This window comes from Osmerus eperlanus, chromosome 13, assembly GCF_963692335.1.
Source record: "Osmerus eperlanus chromosome 13, fOsmEpe2.1, whole genome shotgun sequence".
Classification (NCBI taxonomy): domain Eukaryota; kingdom Metazoa; phylum Chordata; class Actinopteri; order Osmeriformes; family Osmeridae; genus Osmerus; species Osmerus eperlanus.
Window position 1 is genome coordinate 8309727 of NC_085030.1, and position 23462 is coordinate 8333188.

Consider the following 23462-nt stretch of genomic DNA (forward strand, 5'->3'; position numbering starts at 1 on the left):
AGCCCGACTTTGGTATGAAGACTATTTCCCCACTAAACAGTTTTAGGACTTGTAAATAGTGAAAGGTTATTCGCAGGCTATTCATTGAATGTCAAATTTACATTTAAATGTACTGTACTGTATAATATGATGAATTATAAAATGTACTTAGCAGATACAAATGGTTGTCAGTGTTTCGAAAATGGCAGTTCATGGCTGGAAAGTATCATTTTTAACTGATACAAAATGGACACAACACAAACGTTTCTTAAAATAAGATTTTTTAATATTACTTATTATCATAAAGATATATTTACACACTTTACAGAAATAGAAAATAAAAACACAAAGCTACGCATGAAAGGAAAAAATAAAATAAGTACTCCAAGAGCTAAAGCTTATCTTTTATAAATTAGAAACCAAAAGTTCAAATATGTACACAGTATTTCAACCATTTCTGATACACTTGTTTTATTCATTTATTTATTTATTCATTTATTTTTGCCCAGTTCAACATCAAAACAGAGACAGGGACTGTACATTTGGCCTGGTGAGTAATATGAACACACACCTTAAACAGGATTAAACAGGGTTCAGAAGTAATACATTGTATTTTAACGTTATTTAACACTGTTGCAATGGCATGTAAGCCTACAGACTCTGGAGTTCTCCTCAGACTGATCTGAATGATTTTGATGTTGGACGTAGTGGACAAGTACTATAAGTGTGCCATTATAAATGGAGGAGGGCTGATCTATTCTGGGTATAGGGAGCCTCACTTGAGGCTGGGAGATAATGACAGATCATTCGCATTTCCCACAAGAGTTTAAATCTAGTTATCCTGGATTGGATTGCCCGGCCAGTGAAAATGTGTGAATGCACTGGATTGAATCTCAGTCACTTGATCCTGCAGATATCCTGAACATGATATGTGGTGAATTTAGATGTTCAAGGTACAATGCAGTAAAACCATGGAATGTATTGCACGCTAACTCTTCTTTTACCTTGGTGGCCAAGACAGAATGTTGGACTGATGTTATTAGGAAATACATTTGGGCTGCTAGAGAATTGAAAGTTGATAACAGAAATTTGGAAGATAACAAATCACAAAGTTTTCACTGACTGTCTACACTACAGCTAGAGGAAAACAGTCACCCATGGCTAAGCTATTGCTAGCTATCTGCTAGCTTGCTCGTTGCTAACCTCCTCTCTTTTCTCTGCACCAGTCACGTTCATTTCCATCCCTCTGCTCATCCCTGCTTGTCACACACTCCCAGCCAAACACACATGTTGACAAGTGAAAAATAGCTAAACACACACACACAAAAAAAATGTTTTCTGAACTAACATACCAGGAAAACATGCTAACAAGTGCATAGGAACATTACTCAGGCCTTGTGATGTCACAGAGAGATGAGGAATCGTGAGGGAACCATAATGAAAGGATGGGAATAGTTTCTCTTGTGTAAGCCTGGCTAGAAAAGACCATTAGGGGAAAGAGTTATGCTCTGCAAGCATAATGTATTGGTTTATCATTTCAGTTTGAGCTTGGACACGCTTGTCGTTTTACACCACAAGCCCCATTAACCTGATGTTCAGGGCAAGGCTGTGGGCAATGGGTTCTGAAGAGGATGACTGAAATCTTTCTCAGGTCCACGACATACTAAGTTGCAGACTAATTTTCTATCATTGTTACAATCGCAAAAGATACAGCTTTCCACACTATAGGCTATTCAAAAAGTAAGCTTTGGACAACCAGCTAGACAAGAATCAGACAAAATAAATTGCAAAGGAAATACACTGGAAAACCATTTCATACCAAGATACTCTTGTTTTCACGGTTTATTTTCCAGCAGCATAATGGAATTGCCAAGTGCAGCCTTGCGTGCCCATACAGAAAAGTCTTGGAGCCATGCCAGGTTGATTGATGGGACTTGTGAATATTGGAGGCTTTGGATCGTGTCATATTTGGTTTTGCATGATCCAATAACCGTCATCATGGTGCAGTAGCAGTGATGAGGGTAATGTTTGGGGGACCAAGACTCAGATTGGTCCTCTACATAAATATTGGTTTGCTCCACTCCCTGGAAGGGCAGCTTGGCTGGTGCAGATGGTGAGGATACATTCATGAAGAACAATGCGGAAACAAGCATTGCTCAGCTCCTTAAACAACTTCACTTCTCAGGCTGCAAAATTGTGATTTGGCCAATTATTTTGACCCTGCTTCAACTTCCCAATTGTTGTGGTTTATGTCTCTTTTCTAATGGCTCTATCTTCCTACCATGACCCCCAATAATACATCAGACACTCGGGCAAAGCTGTCTCATTCCCAAAGAGCATTAATGAAATCTACATCTCTGTCTGAGTGGGTATTAAATAATAATTGTGCAACTGAAATGATTACTCTTCGCAGTGCCCTAAATTTTAATACATTTTTTATCAAGGTTAGCTTGGCTGGATGAATGAGAACTATGATTTTAGATGCTCTCTTAATGAGAGGTTCTTCGTGCTCGGAGGCAGAGGTGCCTGAGAATACTTTTTTCCAGTGTTAGAGAGAGAAATGGTAAGGGAGGGGAGATAAGTTATAACACTGGGATACTGTAACCAAACATGTTGGAAAACAACCACAAGTTTCCTGGTATGGTCATTTTGTTTACACTGCTTGTGTTGAAGTGTTTGGTAACAGTCTGATAGTGAATGTCAGTCATACTGTAGTTAAAACCAGATTTTTACTCATGAGAATTACTGAAAAACAGATTTGCCCATATGCCCCACACATTTCATAAACAACAGGATGGTAGTTAATGGCACTGTATGGGTCTCAGTTGTGACTTGTTACTTAGTTAGCATAGACCATCAGGCGGTTGAGGTTGGAGAGGGGTGGAGTGTGGTTCCAATCTAAGACAATTTGATAATAAGCTCAGACTGTGATTGGCTTCAGTCAGGCTTGGGGGAAACCCATGTGAAAAAGATTAGCCATGGGATTTAATGACCCTAATGATCAAAGCCATGACCACCTGTGCTGTGGAAGCGCGAGCTGGAAAGGCAACTGTACCCAACGGAGGGAAATATAACCATAATGACTAGCAAGGACTGAGTATGGATACATGGCTATAGTGGCGTATACATAGGCAGGGAGAGTAAAGATACAGTATACGAAAATATGCTCATATATAAACGTATGTTGTGTGTTTTATTTAAAATAAATGCGCAAAATAGAGACTGCTCTGATACAGGCTTCTATCACAGCACCCTGAGAAAAAAAGAATTGAAAATAGAACGAAGATATCTAAACAAAACAGTAATATATTCCAGTATGATGGAAAGGCATAGCATTCCGTCAATCAAAGATCTCGGTCAAAGGGTCAATCCAGCCTCATGCTAAACAGTCAGAAAACAGAGCACTATTGGTAGGCTGAACATGGTGGTTTATTTACTGAGCTGACAGATGACAGCTTGAATGTGTTTTTGGTCTAATTTAACTGTCCTCCTTGCTACCACTGCCTTTAATGGGATTTTATTTCTCTTTTAGAAACGTATCATAATGCATATGTGTCAGTGTTTCGAGACTTCAAACAAGAGGTAATGTGTTTCTCATTTTTCCCTTCCTTTCGTTCTGTCGTTCCTGGCAGCATTGTGGAGTAGGTTATTATTTGGCACTTCATTAAAAGGCGAGCTAGTCTGTCTGTTGAAGCAGACCACCCCTGCCAGTTAACAGTCGTGTAGAACAGCTGCCCATGGCAGCAGAGTGGTGAGGAGGCCAGGGAATATGAGTGGGACTGGGATCAGATGACTCTGATTACCAATCAGGACACTGTACTGTAGCATTAAACTTGAGCTCATCTTTAAACCCCTATTTAAATGAGTTCAAAACATGAAAAGAGCTTTGAACTGAATCTGTTTGGATGAAGGAATTGTTGAGTTGCTCAAAGCATTTTTGACAATGCATGCTGTTTAAAGTGGCAAAATGGAATCCTCACCTCAGCCCAATTTTGTTAACTTTACATGTGAATGCTGCTACAGAAATACAAAGCACCAACAACAATGGTAATGTAGCCGAAATGAATGTAATGGTTTCAATGTTTCTCTACTTTCTGAAAATAAATCCTTGGATCTACTTCCTCCTAGGCAAACAGGCTAAACTGGCTGCCATTGTATAATCTTGTATAAGTGTTGGATAACTGCAGTCATCAAATTTGGGAACTCTGCCACTGCCCTTCCTCATAATCACCACCCTTTCAATAGTAAAGCCAGAAGTAGCTACACGGCAATGGAAATAATGGCTGTGGTTACCTTAGTATTTGAGAGAATGGAAATACCACACCATGGAGAAGTGACTGGCGCTTTAAGACTAAGACTGTTCAGGACCGGGCTCTCCCTCGGCCACACGTCATGCAAAGTGTGCGACACCCAGGGAGACGGCTATGACAGGGCTCTAGAAAGCAAACGATAGAGAAAACACTCGGGAGGAGACAGGGATAGAGAGTGAGGGAGTGAGAGAGAAAGAGACGGAGAAATAGAATCTGGTAGCTCGGGCTCAATACCCCCCCACCCCCCCTTCCCTGCCCCCGATCCTTCTCAGAGCTGAGGGTGAGCGGCTTGTCCTGATTTTTTTGTGGACAGAAGAAGAGTTGCTTGAAGAACCAGCAGGTGCTATGGACATCACTCTTCAGGATGGGCAAGCGTAGACCCCTGGTTGCAAGGCCCCCCAAGGCAAAGGAAGAGCATAGGAAACAGAACCTGGGGGAGGGCGCTCGAAGCAATGCCTGAAAACACAGAAGAGAAAAACCGCCGTTAGCACCCTTTGCTTTTCACAAACATTACATGAGTCATGCAGACACTTCGTTTTCCCTTTATAACAGAAAAACCCTGAGGGACTGGACCTGCAGAAGTTTCTTATCTTACCGTTGAATAATGCAATGCTGCATTGAAAAACAGTGATGGAACATTATCGTTTTCAGACCCATATATCGAGCTGATTTAAATGCATAGATAAAAGTGTACTGTCTCAGGGAGAAAGAAAACAATGACATGTCTCAGGCATAAGTTATACAGCCTACTGTCCACATGGAACTGGATGAGTTCCTCACTATAGGGGTCAATCTTTTATCTTCCAGTAACTTTTATCTTCTACGTTTTATGATAACTCAGGGAGATGCTAGATGGCTAGCGCTTACAGTCAGCTTTGTTGCACACTAGCATGGTCCTTTGACTGATTACAGAGAGCTCTTGTTTCTAGATTGCATATTTCTGTGGTTGTGTAATGCCAGTGCACCAAACCATATTTAAGTGTCGTCCCAGTTGTAATTTTTGTTTGTGTCTACATATTGTTTATTTTCTCTTTGGAACTGCATAATATGAGTATTGTAGCTCATTCAGGCAAGGCCCTCTAACTGCATCACAGAGAGAATGCCTGGGTGAAATCTCTTTCTGCACATTGAGGCTTTGAACCTAATGTCCTGTAGTCTGTTCGCGTCATTGCTGTGGCTGGGACTTGAACATACTGATAGTTCACCATCTCTCAGCACCTCTTCATCTCCTGGACTCCTTTCTGTCTCGAGGGGATGACCGAGGTTCCTGCGTTTCTTCTAGTGTTCCCTCACATCTGGATTATGTCATTCTGTCTCTGTGTCTCTCCATCTCTCTCTCTCTCTCTCTCTCTCTCTCTCTCTCTCTCTCTCTCTCTCTCTCTCTCTCTCTCTCTCTCTATGCATTAAAGCCCCGCTCATCTCTCACGTTTGTCTCAGGTGTCAATATATAATGTATGAGCTACCTTTGACACCGAAATGGAGTGGTGGGGGTTGGGGGGGAAAGGATCTGAAAAAGTAAACTGTCAATCCTTACTCATACACGGTGGTACACTAATTAGGAAGAGACCTATTATGACTCATCCACATGTATCTGGAATGAGGAAAGAAGTCACTATTTTTTGTTCTGATCTCAGATCTTTCCTCTTGGGTGTAAGCCACATGCCTTCCTTCCAAGGAGCAGAAGAAGAAAGCAGGAGACAGGAACAAAGACCGAACCTTTAAAGCTGATATGGTCTCAATGTTTCCCATTGGAGGGCTCCCTGCTGATTCTCAGCCCTGTGAAGAGTTCATTCCTCTTGTCAGGCACTCCGATGCACTCATTGCATTAATGCACTCAGCTGGTAAAAGTGGACCGGGGAGGCTGGGGAGGCTGGGGAGGCTGGGGAGGTTCTGGGGAGGCTGGGGAGGCTGGGGAGGTTCTGGGGAGGCTGGGGAGGCTGGGGAGGTTCTGGGGTTTTCCAATCCTGGAGACTGAGCACCAGCAAAGATTAAATGTATCTGACTCTCAAACAAATTCACACTTTAGTTAATTGTGTGTGGATTTTATTATGCTACGTAGAGTCTCTAACGTGACTGAACCTTTGATTAAAATGTAGTTTATCTAGAAAGAGTGTAATTATGTTCTCAATTAAGGACAGTTGATCATCTTCCTTTCGTGTCTCCTAATCTATATTTCAACCAACATAGACCAGTAGCTTGATTGGCATTCTGGTCAGGTTCAGTTGGCACTTTGGTTGGAGAGTAGAAAAAAAGAGATTCACTGAATGAGGTGAACTATGAACCTGAGTAAGGCATGAGAGGAGCTGTAGACGGGCTAAACAAAAAGAGAAATCTTCGTCTTGTTGTGATTGAAGTGGTGTTTGTGGAGACAGCATTGTGAGTCAGTGAGCCATTCCCTTTTATAGAGCTTCACAACTTCCTGAAGCTCCCCTCTTTGTGTGGTCACCATTCTGATGCTGAAAACAAGCATTGATCGCTCGACGCACAGAGAGAATGCTCTCATTTTAATGGCCGTGCAGAGCTTTGAGCTTCTGAAGTGCTGTGTTTTTCCTAAAACACAGAATCCCGTTGCTTGAGTCTCTCTCTTTGTGTTCCTACTGTTGCGCCACTGCCTCTGAAGTTTCCGTTGGGCAAGAGACGGGAGGCAAAAGAATTCTCAACACTGCCCAACAAATGTATCGGAACAATAACAATCCATAATTCGCCACAGATTGTAAAACCTATAAAGTAGGGACTTCTCAGACTGGAACTTCTCACCTTCTGTGCCATTAATTTGCTTTTCTTTAAATCTGATTAACCATGCCTTGAGGGAATGACATGTCTGTCACTCCCAACATAGCCCCCTCTGGTATGAGGTTAATTTATGGTGGGCCTTTGCAGGCTGGCGCTGTGTGGTTGGCACCTCCTGCAGGGGTATTGTGCCCTGCGAAGCTCCCAAGCTCCCCTGGCTCACACGGGGTCTGGGAGAGATGTAGAAATGGGCCGATCTCTTCTCTGCTCATGGATAGGCTGAACTGAGGTCCTCTATTTAACGGTTGTTCAAAAGGTCAGCAAGTGCAAATACAGAGGCTTCATGCTAGCAGCTCTGAATATGTATTAGTCAAGAGTTGATATTTCCACACCTACATTAGTAGTGATGCTACTGGTTGTATCACAGGCCATTCAGTGAAACCAGCTCTGAGTTACTGTAATTGCATGACACAGGATTTGTTTTCGTTGGAGTGTCAAAATGTTCATACCGATAGAACTCAGAATAGGTGAAAACGTCAATATTTTCCTTGGTTTATGGATGAAAGAACTTTCAGGCAAGGCTTATTTGTCTTCACTGAAAGTAAAATAATTCTTATGAAAGATTCGCCATGGTGGTACTGCTGAGAAACTAAATTCCAGCAAGTATTATCTTTGGTAAAGGATTTTAATTGACTTGATCAGATTGTAGGTGGATACTCACAGATCTTGAGTTGACACACAGGTAATATTTCTAAGAATAAACTTCTCCTCTCAAAAGACAGCATATTTGGTTTCATCACATAAACACAACTGGAGCACTATTGAGACATAAAAATGGCTGGGCTACAGTCCAGTAATCTGCTTCTTACATAGTAATTCTCAGTGCCAACAATAGCCTTCCTGTGTTGTGGTTGAGTTTAGAGAGGGGCTGCGACGTCCATTAACAGATTTCCCGTCTTCCTGTAACAGTTTCACTTTCCCATTTACTGTCTAAACGCAATGAGGGACTCTGCCAGGAGAAGAGCCAGCCTGGCAGACTTCAGGATCTTACTGTACACTAGCCGCTTGGAAATCCATTCCATTTGGCTACAGCAGGTACGCATGAATTCGGGCTCCTTCTCTCTTTCTGACTATAATAGACTGCCATTGGTGGGAAGGTTGTGTCAACCAAAATGATCCAAATCATACAGTGTGACAGTAGCATTGGTCTCACCTTGCTTTAGAATGGCATGGGCCCCTTGTGGGAGAGACGGGGCCGTGGGCGTCTCCTCTTCCAGCCGGCTGGTCTGTGGGTCTGACCGCCCCTGACGGGGTTCTGCTGGACCATCTTCCTCACGGTGGCTGCCTCCTCCAGCTCTCTGCCATGCTCCGTGGAGGTCATGGGACCTGCAGGAGAAACACAACTGTTACGCACATGCCAAACGTTCACCTCTGAAGACCCACAATTCGTCTCCTATCATCAGCCAGTGTTTTTGGTGGTGGGCTGGTTCAGCTGCATGAGTGTCTGGAGAGTGTGTATTGAGATTCAAACATCACATAGAAATGGTGGATGAGGTAGTCAAATATGTATAGACAAGAGCATGTGTGTGTGGGGGCTTCTTGCAGCCCACCCAGCGTCAAGAGTTCATCAAGTCAACGTGGTGGAACCAAAGCAGGCCAGATGGAGCTCAGTGAGAAACTCAAACCCTGGTGTCTCATGTCCCCTGTCACTCTGCTTAAGATTACACATGTCTCACACACCAGCCTCTCTGGAGGCGCATCTCACACCACCCTATGTCTGACCCAAGATAAGACTTGGGTAGACTGAATGGTAGCGTGAGTGTGGGTGTGCTTTGTGTGTGTGTGTGTGTGTGTGTGCTCTGGATAAGAGCGTCCACTAAATGACTAAATGTGTGTGTGTGTGTGTGTGTGTGTGTGTGTGTGTGTGTGTGTGAGTGACTGACTGACTGACTCCAGATGTTTCTGGTCATCTCTCAATAAGTTTGGTCTGATCCTATAAGCCACTCTCTCCCAAATGCTTCCAAATAGTTTGATCCACTTCAGTGTCTCGGTAACCTTTCAACCCGCCATACATCCTCAAGGGAAGACTTTTTGGGTGGTTTTCGTGCAGTATCTGGATATGTTATTTGATATTTAACACGGTTGATCTTTCACACCACAGATTTTCTTCTTAAGTCCAATGAGATTTAAATGTAAGCTTTAGTTAGACTCTTTATATGGTTCTGTCAGAAAGATTGAAAGTCTCAGAGTGGAAACTTCCAGCAAGACTAAATCTACTGCAGTCAAATGTTTTCTTATCCTTATGTTCCATTGTTTTGCTAGGTTGCTAGATGAATTAATCAAGTAAGGTAATAATCTCCTTGAGTTAGCCTAGCTATTCATTAATCAGTCTATTGTAGATCAATGGAGTAGGTAGGCTATTTAAGATTATTGTCCCTATAAAGTCCCTTTAAAAGTCCATCAAACACAGATTGATTTAAACTGTATGTCCTACAGCAGGGATCTTATACAAAACACCATGCCACTCAGAGACACAGTATTCTCCTCAAAAGTAAAAAAGGATTCCCTTTAGTCATTGGCTGTCACATACCTGTGTAACATCACTAACAGGGGGCCATGACATTCCAGACTCCTCCCATGAGAGAGACTGGCACCATTTTTAGAATTCTCCAGAGAGCAACCATTCTTGGTTTTATGATGCTCTCCTACCATCAACCTCCTAAAGATGACTCCACAGTCTCCCACAGAGGTGGGGAAAAGGGAGCCGGGTTACTTAAGACTGCATTGGAGCAGCTGTCAAAACCATGGTGATGCCAGGCTCCAGTGATTCCCTTAATTGACCAGCTTTGTGGAAAGTGTCTAGAGCCATCTCTGCTTCCTGGCTCTTTTCCCATGGCCACATCCTGCATTCAGCATACAAAAACAGACCAGGAGACAAGGAGGCTAACATGACGCTAACATGGCCTATCAATAGGTGGGGATTTTCTGACAGGAGCTTTCAGACGAAGGTTCACATACTTCTCTAATGCATTCTACATGTTATATCCTCTCCATCTGATATGGTGAACTCATTTAAATGGAGGACAGCTTTCTGCAGGTTTCATCAGAATTTACAATGGGCATGCCATCACAGTAAAAGCAAGCCTGTCTGCATACATACAGCACTAAATAACATCTATAAAACTCATCAAACTTCTACACACAGTGTCTAAGTACTTCCACTGACAAGGATGGGAGAGAGAGGGAGAACTAAGGGTTGCACAGCTGCCAACCACGATGATTGCTCTAGAATCTGCAACTTTTCGATTTTCGTGCATTTTCAATTCATAGCCCCTTAAAAAACAATCGTCTCGAGTTCCATGTCCTAGCTAATATTCTTCAAGAAGCAAATAAGATATTTGCGGCCGAACAGTGGGCTAATTCATTTGTGCCAGTGAAAGACAGCATTTATAACAAATCTAAAACCCATCTTTTCCCTGGCTACTCTAATCCACACATTATCCTCATGTTATTGTACCAGATACATAGAATGAATGAGGGACGTTTACACATTCTGACAGCGTTCAGCTCATTTCTTTCTAATCTGAGGGATTTAATGTGTAGAAAATTGCCATATGGAAGCTGCTTCAGGGTCTGACAGGAGCTCTCACCCAGGGCCCCATCTAGGATTGCCCCCTGAAACACCCTCTCCAATGTAACAGAGGAACCACAGCATGGAGGCCCGAGTCTGGACCATGCCAGACCTGACAGTACGACCATTAACCAGCCCTCCCCAACCCCCCACCGTGACTTATGTGAGTGGCAGGCTGTTTTAACAGGCTCTGCACAGTACAAACTAGAAACCCCCCAAAAGCAAGCTCACACAGGCTCACAGACACACATACACGCTGACACACGTACTGACACACACACACAAACACACACACACTAACAGACTCTCACGAGGCAAGCCAAGCCATACAGTAATTACACCTGGGCCGGCTGCACTGAACACAACTCATCCCCTGCTTTCCTCTGGACGGCCCTGTCTGTCATAACCCTGGTCTGTAATGAGACAATTTAGATGTTTCCTGCCATGGCAAGCTGTCAGCCACTGCTTGGAGCCGAGCTTTGAGGGGAGCACATCTCCTGACAAATATCGGCCCCAGTCGTCGCTCCACAGGAAAGAAAAGTGTAATGAAAGCTGCTAAAAATACACCCAGTCCCAGTGATAAGACTGACAGTTATGTATTAACTCCTACTGCCAGGAGGAAAAACATCGCACTGGGCAAGACATGATATAGCAACTTCCCACTGCAGCAATATCCACAGCCATGATGGCCTGAACAAGACAGCAGCCATTACAAATGAATAATATATTGATTGAGTGCTCAGTATTGTTATCATTGGTTAATGCATATCTTATCTGCAAAAATACAAATATTTGTATTGCTGTGGAATTGGAACCAGTCCGTATTGCATCCCATCTGATCCTCCCTTCATGGGATTACCATTTCCCATAGACATGATAAGCTGGTGAGGAAACAATATGGTCTGATAAGATAGTTCTCACGATAGCAGGTCCTTATCTTCAGGTCTGACCTCAAAGCCCAGGCTTTGCCCTCATCCCAGCAATCCCAATGTTTTTTTTCCCCCTCCCCATTGGTAATTCCCTAATTAAACTTTAATAAAGAGGGAATTTATGGAATGCATGGCTATTGCCAGTACTACTGATGCCTTTCCAGGCTGGAGAGAGGAGCAGGGGAGGGAGGAGGAGCAGGGGAGGGAAGGAGAGAGGAGAGAACCGGCAGCGTCACTGACTGGCCAGTTTCCAGACGAATGATGAATAGCTGGTCAGCAGATATCTAATTCTCTGTTCTCGCCTCCACACCCTCCTGAGGTGCTATCCATTATGTAGCCTTTTTCGTCTCACCCTCCTTACTCTCTCTCTCTCTCTCTCTCTCTCTCTCTCTCTCTCTCTCTCTCTCTCTATCCCTCTCTTTTTTTCTCCCTCTGTCATTCCATCTCATCCTAGCCCAGTACTTCGGACAGCCTTTCCTTGTCAATTCCCCCCTTCGCTGATCACCCTGGGTGAGTTGTACATCTCAGAGCACTTGTCTGTCACAAGAGAAGAGAAATAGATACCCGCTGGTGTGTTGCCAGGTTCATCGATTTCCAACCCCCCTACCCCCACTCTCTTCTCCCATTGGATGGTCTGAGCCACTGTAAACCCAGGATATGGCACGAAGATGGGGGGAAGCACAGTGGGTATGATGAATGTAAAAAACAAAACAAAAAAACTTTTACTGCAGAACCAATAATGCCACACTCTAGCTCTAGCCTTCGGGAATGGGAGATTCAATCTCTGGCTGGCAGTGATAAACAAGCAATAGGTAAGAGGTCTGCTCTATCTGTTTACAGATTAAAGCTGCATGAACGTGCTTGATCATGCATAGCTGGAGAAATTGAAATCTTGCTGTGTTTAATTTTCAGAGTGGAACAATGAATTGATAGACCGTTCTGTCAAATCTTATCTGTTTGTATACTGACACAGTCGTGGTTATTGTCTCGCTACACTGATTATCAACCAATTGTGTGCCTTCATATTGATCGACTTTCATCGACGGTAGGGCATTCTATTCTCCATCTCCCGTGCTTTCTGCTCCTATAATCTGTCTCTCCTCACTACTCTCCCAACAGCATGTCCAAGCACGGAGCAGGGTGTGATGCAGTCAAAGAGGCATCTGATGTATGAACAAACATCAGTGGAACTGAAAGCACTGGCCTAGAACTGACGGGTGACAGGAGAGGATGGGAGGCCCAGAGTGCCCACTGGGTGCACCGCCCCTTCTGGGGACATCAGGAGGCTCCTAATTGATCTTGGCACAAGCTAAGTGCCTCCTGTCACAGATGATGGGGCATCATAATGAGCTTCATCTATTCACAGATTAATTATCCGTTAAAAACTTGTTTCGCCAGAGGCCTGTATTCAGTACACATTAAAGCACATTATGTTCCCTTTCTACGGTAGACCAACATGGACATGCAGGTGTAGGGATGATGCACTCACGTTAGGACATGGAATGAGGAAGTAGGCATCTTCAGTCAATGTAGCACAAGCTGTGTAATGTACTAAAATAATAATATATTCTGGATCTAATTGTCAATATGGCTACAATGGTTAGTTGTGATGTATTGTGAGGGATTTCCAGTAAAATATGTACAAAACAAAGCATGGATATTTCACATTTGAACAACCTTTTAAATATCTCCTTTTTACTTAGTGCATGTTGCGACTCGTCATTGTACATAAGCCTATATAATCCTTACGGGGAACACTGCACAGTGTTATATAATAAATACCCTACTGTGTGGAGCCATGGTTTGTTCTCCTGACATTGGAAGTGCTCCATCACCTGATTCGAATCCTCCATTCACTAAACTGAGAGGACTAGCGTTAGCACGGTATCTTTAGCAGGTTGCTCCAGCTACACAGACACGCTAACCCAAAAACCCAGACACACACGCCCAGAGACGTCTCTCTCTCCAGGAGCCCATAAGGGGATCAGGAGCATTTAGGCAGAAAGGAGACATGTTAATCGTGCCAACGCATTCTCCTAGCTTAGCCTAGTGTAAGCCTCTGATGCCTCCACATAGCATAATGTCACAGGCGGTGGATTTGCTAGCCGTATGTTAGCCTTCTTGCACGTCCACTTGCTACAACTTCAGAGATGGGAATGCAGCACAGGAAAGCAACACTCCTCCCTCCCTTTTTCCAGCACTCACAATCGACAGGCTCCATTCTCCAATGCCTTTTGAAGCTGTTGAGTGTGTGTGTGTGTGTGCGTGCTGCTTATCGCATGCCTACCAGTAAATCAGGGCCTTGGCAGAAACTGGTACCAATCTCTAGCCGATTTTCAGACCACGTTACCATGGCAGCCACTGTGAAAGGCGCTCAGTTAGGAGCAAAGAATGACATTGTCAGTTGGAATGGATCAGGTTTCCAGTGTACAAATTTCAGCACACAAGCCCTGAATCCTTGATTAGGCTGACTTACGGCTGCTGTATTTTAACCCTTCCCCTTATGGAAGGGCTCCTTTTCCTTTCCCTTTCCAGCTTTTCCTTATGGAGGAAAAGCTGGGCCACAGAGTGTTTCTCTGGGATGTTTGTTTGGGTGGTGAACGCTGTGTCCCTGCTGCCTCGCACTGTTTTATATGCAGCATTGTTATGCAGTGATAGAACCGGGCTTCTGGCTGAAGCAAAGGCTGTCTTTGTCTCGTTCAACTCCATAGAGGAAGAGAAAGTGCATGAAAAGTTCTGCTCGTTGCCCAGGCTCTTAACTTTAACCCCTTTGTAAGCCCGCAAAAAATACCCCCCTCTCCGTTCTGGTTAAGGCCTCAGAAACAAATTAAAAGCTAATTGTGTAGCCCTCTACACTCTCTGTTCCTGCAGATGTCCTTTTGAGTCCCTCTACCCCCTATGAAGACAGCAAAGTCCCAAACCCTCAGTGAACTACACATGCTCCCAAATGAGTGAGAGTGTGTCGTGATGAGGTGCGAGGCAGGCTGTTCTGGTATGATCAGAGCACTGGGCCTTCAAAGGCCCTGCAGTGGCGGTTGCGGCAGCTCTGGGCCAAACTAATGAAGCCACAGGGTCCGCCCCCCTGAACACCCCCCCTCCCCCAACAGCACTGCATCCTCTCATCCCCCCTTCCTTCTCTGGTTCTGGGGGTGAATCTTCGGCTAGAGGTTACCATAGGCTGGGCCCTGCTAAACATAGGGAAATCAAAGAGCTGATCACGCAAAGCATCTTAAGTGAGATTTCTCCCGAATTGGCTTCCAGGGTAATGGCACGCTGTCTCAAAGAGGATTTAACCCTGAGGGGGGTGGAGGTAAGCAGGTAAGGGAGAACACGTTCTGCTGGCCTCACAAACCTGGACGTTCCAGTCAGCAGGGTAGGCAGGAAGGTAAGAGCCACCATCCGTAGCTCTAATCTCCAGGGACAGTGTGCCAAGGGCAAAGGATCATCCAACAGACCGTTTCCATGGGCACGCTAATCAGATGTGAAGCATAGCCCCTCCCTCTCCTGTGTCATCACTGTTCCCCTGCTGTGAACCTGCATGCCTTCTCTCCCATTGGAGGGGAAGTCTGTATGTGTGTGTATGTGTGTGTTTGTGTGTGTGTGACGCCACTGAGCAAGGTTTACTGCAGCTCTCAAGTCTATGGGGACCATCACATCCCCCATAGGATGAGCTTACAGGAAAATAGCATCTCCATTGCATCAGGCTGTGCAATCTCTCAGCCAACGGGAGCATTATGACAAACATCTATTTCAAGGAAGGTCTGGCGAGATAAATACACATGGGTTACCTGAATCTGTTCCAGTACTGTTTTTCCAACATTAACATTCACTTTTCAGCAACTGTGTGATTTATTTATGTGAGGATTACATTTACAACATGCAGTATATAAAAATTGCCCCTGGAGGTAATGTTGAAAGACTACCTCCAACAATCTTTCCAAACATATAAAGCTAAACTATAAAATTCAGAAGACATTTTATTGATACCTGAGGTACCATAGGTAAACCAACTTGAGTTTTTATGGCTGAAATCCATGAAATATTTATCAACTGCTTAGAATAAACTGCATCTGTTATCCAGGTACATGTTTATAAATTCTATGTATTGTTGTTGTCTTCCACTTAAACAAACAGCTGTTCAGCGTCAGGATCTGGAGGGGAGTGAGGGAGCCTCTCCACAAGGAGGGAAGCGTGCATGGCCACAGTGGGAGGCCCTGCCCTACACCCAAAAATAGCAACCAGGAAATCCTATTCTCCACTATAAGGTGAAATCAGACCTATCCTTTTATCGACCCATGTTTGAACACTCGCTAGCGTGCATGAAATAGTCTCAAGGTAAAATATCATTGGTAATCAAAGGGGGAGAGAGGACAACTTCCTCACACATGAATAATTTATAGTTTCATAAATGAATGATTCCCGTGTAGCGAATGAAGGGACCCACCAGGGCACAGGAAGGAAGTGGATCTAATGGTTTTCATTTTCATGCGTTTCATTTCAATCGGGTGAATAAACTAGCATAAGGTGCACCTTGCCTGTCTGTCTTTTAGAGAATAAAAGGTGTGGGCCAGACTAGGATTTCCTGTGGCCTGAGGCATTTAGGATGATCCCTGTGGGGATGCTAGTAAATGTTCCCAAACTCTACTAAGTCCCTCTGAAAAATCCATAGCTCCTGATGCAATCTCCAGAACTTACCTCGAGTCCAGTTTATAACAGTATATAACACAGGCCAGCTGTTTAGGGCTTTGGACTGGTAAAATGAAATATGACGAATCGTTAATGGCGTCTCAATAGCCTTATTATTAGAGAGATCGTCACACCTTTGATCCTATACTGTCAAGTCGACTCTGTTCCCTAAGTGATGTCCAGCTGCTTCTCTGCATACGTTTTACATTGAATTATGAATAGCTGCACATGAAACAAAACAAAAAAAATTCACAGGGAAACCATATCTGTGACTACTTCAGTTCTATAGTAATATTTTGCCATTCCATGTTCTCGCAAATTGAGCGTGAAGGTAATTAAAGCCCATTCATTCCACAACTCCAGATATTTATTCTGCGGTTTGGTGTGCTGTTAATAAAAATGTCCTGCTGTGGTCCTATCAGATGAGACACCATTATAAATCTAACACTTAATGTTTAAACATAGAGTCATAAATCACGTTAATATTGGGCCCCAATGGAAAATAGTGTGGCGTTTGAAAATATCTGGCTTTAATTAAGTTGTCGGGAGACAGCCTCACTGGAGCTCTGCTGGACTGGGGACAAGGTCTGGTGTTCAGGGGAGGCCTGGTTATCATGATGGCTGTTCGCACCCTTGAGGCCCCAGGCAGCGGGCTCACCACTCTAAGGGCAGGGTCATACAGACAGGACCCAGCAACAGGCCCCAGAACCATGGCTTCCAAAACACCTCTCTTTCAAATCAAATGTGAGACACTTTTATATCTCCCCCACTTGTCCACCTGCAAAATGGGAGAAGTCAGACGAGACCACCAGCTGTGAATGTCAGGGTTGGTGTGCTCCCTCTACACTGAAAGCCCACACGACTTTCTCTTCCTCTGCCCTGGCCCTTCTTTCATCCCTCTGTTTTCTCCTCTCCATGTGCTCCCTACCACGTTTGTAAGTGAGTGGATTTATTCATTCAAAGGGGTTCTGAATTACATTACACCGGCCAAGCAGTCACACATGCCAAAGCATTCACCAGCTGAATCCTCCAGGGAGTGTTAGCCCGAAGGTTAGCCTCATATCCTTACCAAATGACTTATGATTTCCTTCAAATCTCCTCCCTTCCCCTACCCTTCTTGAGTGAGGATTATTTTTAGGAAGCCCAATGTGAGGGGGAGTAATGCAGATGTATGAGGTGGCTTATCCCAAAAAGCCCACTGTCCAAACTCCCCCTTGACACTATTATGGGTCACATATTTTACAGTAAATCAGGTCTAATGGGATCTTTACATGCGCTGGGATAACCTTGACAACATTTTTACAATGAATGTGAGTGCCAGAATTGGCCACAGTTATGCCCTCCGGATAGTCACCATGCTGTACTAGATGTTTAGCTAAAACCAGGTACTGAATAGCCACAACCCATGTTGTCAAATGCTGTAGACGCAGATGCTGATTTCAGTGTGTAATAAGGTGCGCATGTGTGTTTGTTTGTGTGTGTGTGTGTGGGTGTGTGTCCTGTCTGCTGCAGACAAGCCACCCTCATCTTAGGCTTCAGCAGCCTGTTGGCTCTGATTCTTTGCAAGTGCTGCGTAGAAAAGATAACCAGGTTATTCACAAAGTACATCTGATCCACTGACCTGTGTGTGTGTGTGTGTGTGTGTGTGTGTGTGTGTGTGTAAATGAGGGTAAGCCCCCACCCAGTAAGCCCCAGTGCCTCAAAGAGCGTCTGTATGATTCTTCATAATCCTGTAATAACTTTTCCCCCATGGCCCCCCTCTGAAGAAGCAGTTTGCCCACTGTTATTATGTTATTGCAGGACATCTGGAAAAGTTTGGATGTTTCTCTTTTCTCCGAGGCCCCTATAATCACGACGGCCTACACATCATCTTGTGTACATTATCTGGGTCAGTGTGTAGGAGCTGAGATGATCATTCAAGACTTCCTGGCCACTGTTACTTTAGGTCCATTGGTGTTGTTTAACCAAATATCCCATTCCTTTTAAAAGAAACATTGAGTGTGTGTAGGTACCTATAGGACGTGTTGTATTTATTTAGCCGGCCTCTCAGTGGCGCTCCCTAATTTTGACCCTTGGAGCCAAACAGCTGAAAGGAACCTAGGTACTGTGTGTGGGTTGAACATCCCTCTGCCAGCAGCACATCAAAGTTTCATACAGAATAACAGCAGTGCTGACAGCTTTGGTGAAATGCCCCCACCTCCACCCCCTCTTCTGGAAACCATTTCTTTCACAGATAATGTCAGGGATCCCAAAACCCACATGCCCTCCAACACACACACACACACCTCACCTGTTCAGTTGTGCTCCAGTAGAGTCAGAGTCAACTGGGCAATTAAAATTACACACCTCAGGGGCTTTCTATGTGCGTGTGGTGTGTGTGTGTGCGTGCATGTGTGTGTGTGTGTATCAGACGGCTTGTTTTCCTCCCCAGCGCTCAGGGAGTTAGCCCATGTTTTCAGCCTGTGAAGGATGGGTCTTTTATATGTTTGAAGGGCTGACAGGCTTGAGAGGCCAGCCTGTTTCCACAATAAGGATTGTTTACATACCAGCCCTGAGAGTTATGGGAGATGGAAGTGCGATCGTCCTCCGAATGAATTATGAATACCACGTCTGAAGCAGTGGGCACTCTCGGCAGAGTGCTCTCTGGAAATGGGTTGTAGTATGCTGTTCAGGGATGCTGATATGTCATCCACAAGGCCACAGTCAGTTTGGGAGTTGATAATGAGTGGGAAGGTGGATGGAGGTTGATGGTTAGTCACTGTTGCCTGTTGCACTTCTGACTGCCACACACACACACGCACGCACGCGCTCAGTCCCCACCCTTTCTCTGCCTGAATGGAGCCTATGCTTGAGCTTCCAGGAAATAAATTCAGCAGCTACAACCTCACACGCGCACACACACGCGCCAGAAAGAGATAGCCTGGCAAACTCCCGGTGAACTGGAAAAGCGTTTGTCTGAAGATGAAAGGCTTCACACCCACTTCCTACACACAGAGCCTCTTCCGACACCTTCCCGCGACAGCGCATGCTGTACAGCAGAGGCTTGTGCTGCACGGACAGACTCCAGCCTCCGCCGTAGCATCCCTCCCCACACCCACCGACGCTGCAATACCACAGCATCCTCTCCTTCCCTTTCTCCCTGTGCCTCTCCCTCTGACGCTCCCTCTGCCTCTCCCTCTGACGCTCCCTCTGCCTCTCCCTCTGCCTCTGCCTCTCCCTCTCCCTCTGCCTCTCCCTCTGACGCTCCCTCTGACGCTCCCTCTGACGCTCCCTCTGCCTCTCCCTCTGATGCTCCCTCTGCCTCTCCCTCTGCCTCTCCCTCTCCCTCTGCCTCTCCCTCTAACGCTCCCTCTGCCTCTCCCTCTAACGCTCCCTCTGCCTCTCCCTCTGCCTCCCCCTCTGCCTCTCCCTCTGCCTCCCCCTCTGCCTCCCCCTCTGCCTCTCCCTGTCATCGAGAGCTGGACTACTACGCTGGCAGACAGGGAACGGGCCGGCACATGAACAGCATGACCTGAAAGACGTGAGGAAGAACAAGCCTGGAGGCACAAGCCTCCTCTTCCTCCGTCGTCGGAGCACACGCGTAGCACGGGGCTCTCAGGCGTGGGGCGTTCTCAGCCACACGCAGGGCGTGAAAAAAAGAGAAAAAACACACTGACCGTAATGCAGGGTAATTGCTTCCCATTTACTCGTGTGCCGAGAGCCTGAGACTAAAATAGCATGTCACCGTAATGAATGTGCTGGGGAGCATGGGTACTGAGAGAGCTGCACCTCGCACTTTGATACAGGCAAAGTGGACAGCACCTTACACACACACACACACACACACACAGGTAGGCACCCAGGCATATATGTACTCTGCACAGGGATGCATACAGCCCACAGCGAAGCACAGACATGCAGATACAGCTTTGCAGACAAACACACTGCGAAATAGACACAATGGACAGTGTCTTCCACACACATGCCTGCCAGCAGTGGTTCATAGATAGGTGTCAGTCCTCCGAGAATGAGCAGCAGGCATTTACACAAGCCCGACTGTTGTTTTCTCACACTACACTGTCACTTGAACCACATCTGTGGCTTGGCCACCTAACTGACCCCTACCGTCACATACTCTTCTTACCCAGACAGGCGTGTGCCTTGTTCTCTGTAGAAATTGTTACTCGTAAAACAATTTGTAGCCGAGAGACATATTCTTTTCGTACTGGAATCCAACACAATGGCACCAGAGCTGCAGCGGCACTTTACGGAAATTTACTGTGACAAATGAGCTCCTCAGGAGACCCTCTCTGGTGAAGCCATACATCTGGGATGTATGTCCTCCCCGTGGAGACACACTGAATACAGTCACGGACATCACTGAGACGACCCCGATGGAAGGATTACCATTAGAACAAGCACGCATTAGCAAACATCATATGTGACCCTGTAACGTCAATAGACTGGGATTCAGCCAGGTTGAATAGCTTGTACAACATGCACCTTATCATTGAATACAGTGTACCAAACCACCTTACAGTACATGTGCAGTGCACATCTTTCATAACAGCCACAACAGCCATCCACATATTCAGCCTCTCACTGAGGCATGGCACTCTGCATAGACAGCAATAGCCATCAATAAAAGCCTCTAAATATTTCACATCACAAGTCACAGTCTCTGCATATCCTCAAACAGAATCCAGTACAAGACAAGCCCATGGCACCTTCAACTTCCATATCAACCCCCCTAGCCACAATAACAGAAGGAACCACTGCAGTGCAGTACTGTACAAAACCAGGTGCTGATATTGCTTGTCTTTTAGAGACAACAGAATGCTAACCATGCTGGGGAACTGATCAACTACAGCTGCCTGGCCGAGCCCAAGACTAAAATACACAGAAAATACAAGCAGAATACAGAGAGGCCACAGGCAACAACCTGGGAGCCTGTGTAACACTTACCAGCACTGGCAGAACACAGCAGACACACCAACAGCACAATCACCAGCGTCAGGATCTTCACATTCATTTCTGCACTCCCCTCTGGCTCTCCGTTAGTCGCTCACTGATATACTGTAGTGGTGTGTGTGTGTGTGTGTGGATTGGAGAAAGGGAGAGGGAGGGAGAGAGACAGAGAGAGCAGTTGAGCGAGCGAGGGAGGGAGAGAGGGAGAGAGAGACTGTTTGCTCCCCTATGTGTGTGTGCCTCTGTGTGCACGGTGGTACGTGTGTGTGTGTGGCTCCTTGCCAGTGTGTGTGTGTGTGTGTGTTTGTCAGTTTGTGCGTGCGTGAGTCTAAATGCGTATTTGTATATGAGTGTGTGACAGCGCCACTCCAGGACTGAAGGCACGTCTTTATGGGAGCTGAGCGGCGGAGGTGTGCGTTGTTTCTCCTCTCTCTGAGCACGCAGGCAGGCAGCCTCGGACAGGTTCACTGGAGCTGGGAATGTGCTGGTCGTCAGCTTGCAGCAGGTCTGCGTACAAGTCCTGTTTGGCTCGGATAAGGAGCTCCGTCGCTCATGTGGCTTATGTATCACTGACTCTGTGGGTCATGGAAAAGGGGGCCTCCCCACCCCCCATGTTGCCTCCCCCCCCTCCCCTCCCCCCCCCCCCCCCACACACACACATACTCATTGACCCTCCCACCAAAGAGAGAGAGAGACAGAGATAGGGAGAAAGAGAAGCGGGGGTCGGGGAGGAGTGGGGTTGTTAGTGTGTGTGTGTGTGTAGTGGGGGGGTCCAGGTTTATGATAATACCCAAACAGATGCTCTTGTTGAAAACTCTTTGAATTGCAAAGAGGTTGCATGCCAGGAATCTACCAATCAAAATACCAGCTTATAGGGGGGAGTGGATGAAAGAAGGGAAGGTGGGAGATGAAAGAAAAGAAAAAATAGGTTCATGTTTTCCTGCTTTTGTGTCTTTCCCCAGCTGGGTAGAATAAGCTTCCTTACATTATTTTCTACCTTATACAGCAGTCATGGCAGTCCTGTCCAACTCAAGGGAGGGAATACATGATTTGTGCCACTTCAAAGCATGCTCTGTGACATTGGTAGGAACCAGAGGAAAAGCTTATCAGACTCAATGACTGATCACATCGCTTTTCTGCTTCTTCTACCAGCTCAAACTCCTTTGTTTAATTTTGTTTTGGAGATTTTATTCTTTCGGTGAACAAAGCCCACAGAGAAATGCCTCCCTGTGCCACTCTGAAAGAAAGTTCATATATGTTCTCATTTGTTTATCTTACAGTAAACAGGAAAGGTTACATTTCTGGTGCTGAATAGTGAGAACTGTGTGCATGTACCAGTAAAACTATAACAAGCTCGCTTATCGGGTTTTACCACAGATAGGAGAAAGACCAGTGTGACATCAGCGCAACTCGTCTCTCTGTCCCCATATGGAATGAAACCCTAGGTTAATTACATCAATGTTATATTTTTAAGTAAAAATATTTTATGGTGCTTGTGGACCAACCAATTGGTTCTTCACATGTTTTGTAAGTTCAGCCTTGACAGTAGAACCAATACATGCAGAAGTCAACACAATGTTTTGGAAAAAAAACGTATCAAGTTTGAGGTTGTAGGAAATTGACATCATACCACCTAGAACATAAAATGTGATAGGATTTAACAATCTTACATCTTACATACTCTTTAACGATTGAAAAAAGTATGAATAGAAGCCATGAACATAAACCATGTTGGTGGAGTGGTGTGTATAATCCATATTGTTGGTGCATAGAGGCCACTAAGTCTCAGCCCATTGACCAGAGTCCCTAAAGAAGTCCAGTGACACATGATGGATGGACTGCCCTTGGTCACAACCCCCTGCCTCAGAGACCCTACTCTATGTGCTGTCACAAAAAGTCACTTTACTGGCATAGACCTAGGAACAGAGGCTTTGTCCCCTCTCACATAGCCCCGCCATTGTCTCTGCCGAGCCCCAGTCCCAGGGGCCAGCATGTCCCTGCCACCCACTTGAGAGGCAACAACAGGAGCACCTTCCATTTTTACATGCCGCACTTGAAACCTTCACCTCATGTGAAGTAATCCTCTCGCCTCAGGAGTGTCTGAGGCCTGGGCTAAAGATGCTTATCTGAGCCTGTCCTTTTTTTAGCATTCAGATAATTCGCTCAAGCACTAAAAAGAATCTGTACATTCTCCCATTGGTGCTCATGATTCCTAGTAGAGAAAATGGCTTTTTTTCTACGGGTGTACTG

The 23462-nt window shown here is 45.3% G+C and overlaps 1 protein-coding gene across 1 annotated transcript; it reads right to left on the bottom strand.

The window, feature by feature from the left end:
* Positions 1-243: 243 nt before the first annotated feature.
* apln (apelin) lies at positions 244-21758 on the bottom strand. The gene is made up of 3 exons (XM_062477136.1): positions 21210-21758; positions 8233-8405; positions 244-4745 (listed from the first exon to the last, which is right to left on the bottom strand). Exons 1-2 carry the CDS (start codon positions 21274-21276, stop codon positions 8239-8241), a joined length of 234 nt encoding a protein of 77 aa, XP_062333120.1. The 5' UTR covers positions 21277-21758; the 3' UTR covers positions 244-4745; positions 8233-8238.
* Positions 21759-23462: the final 1704 nt, after the last annotated feature.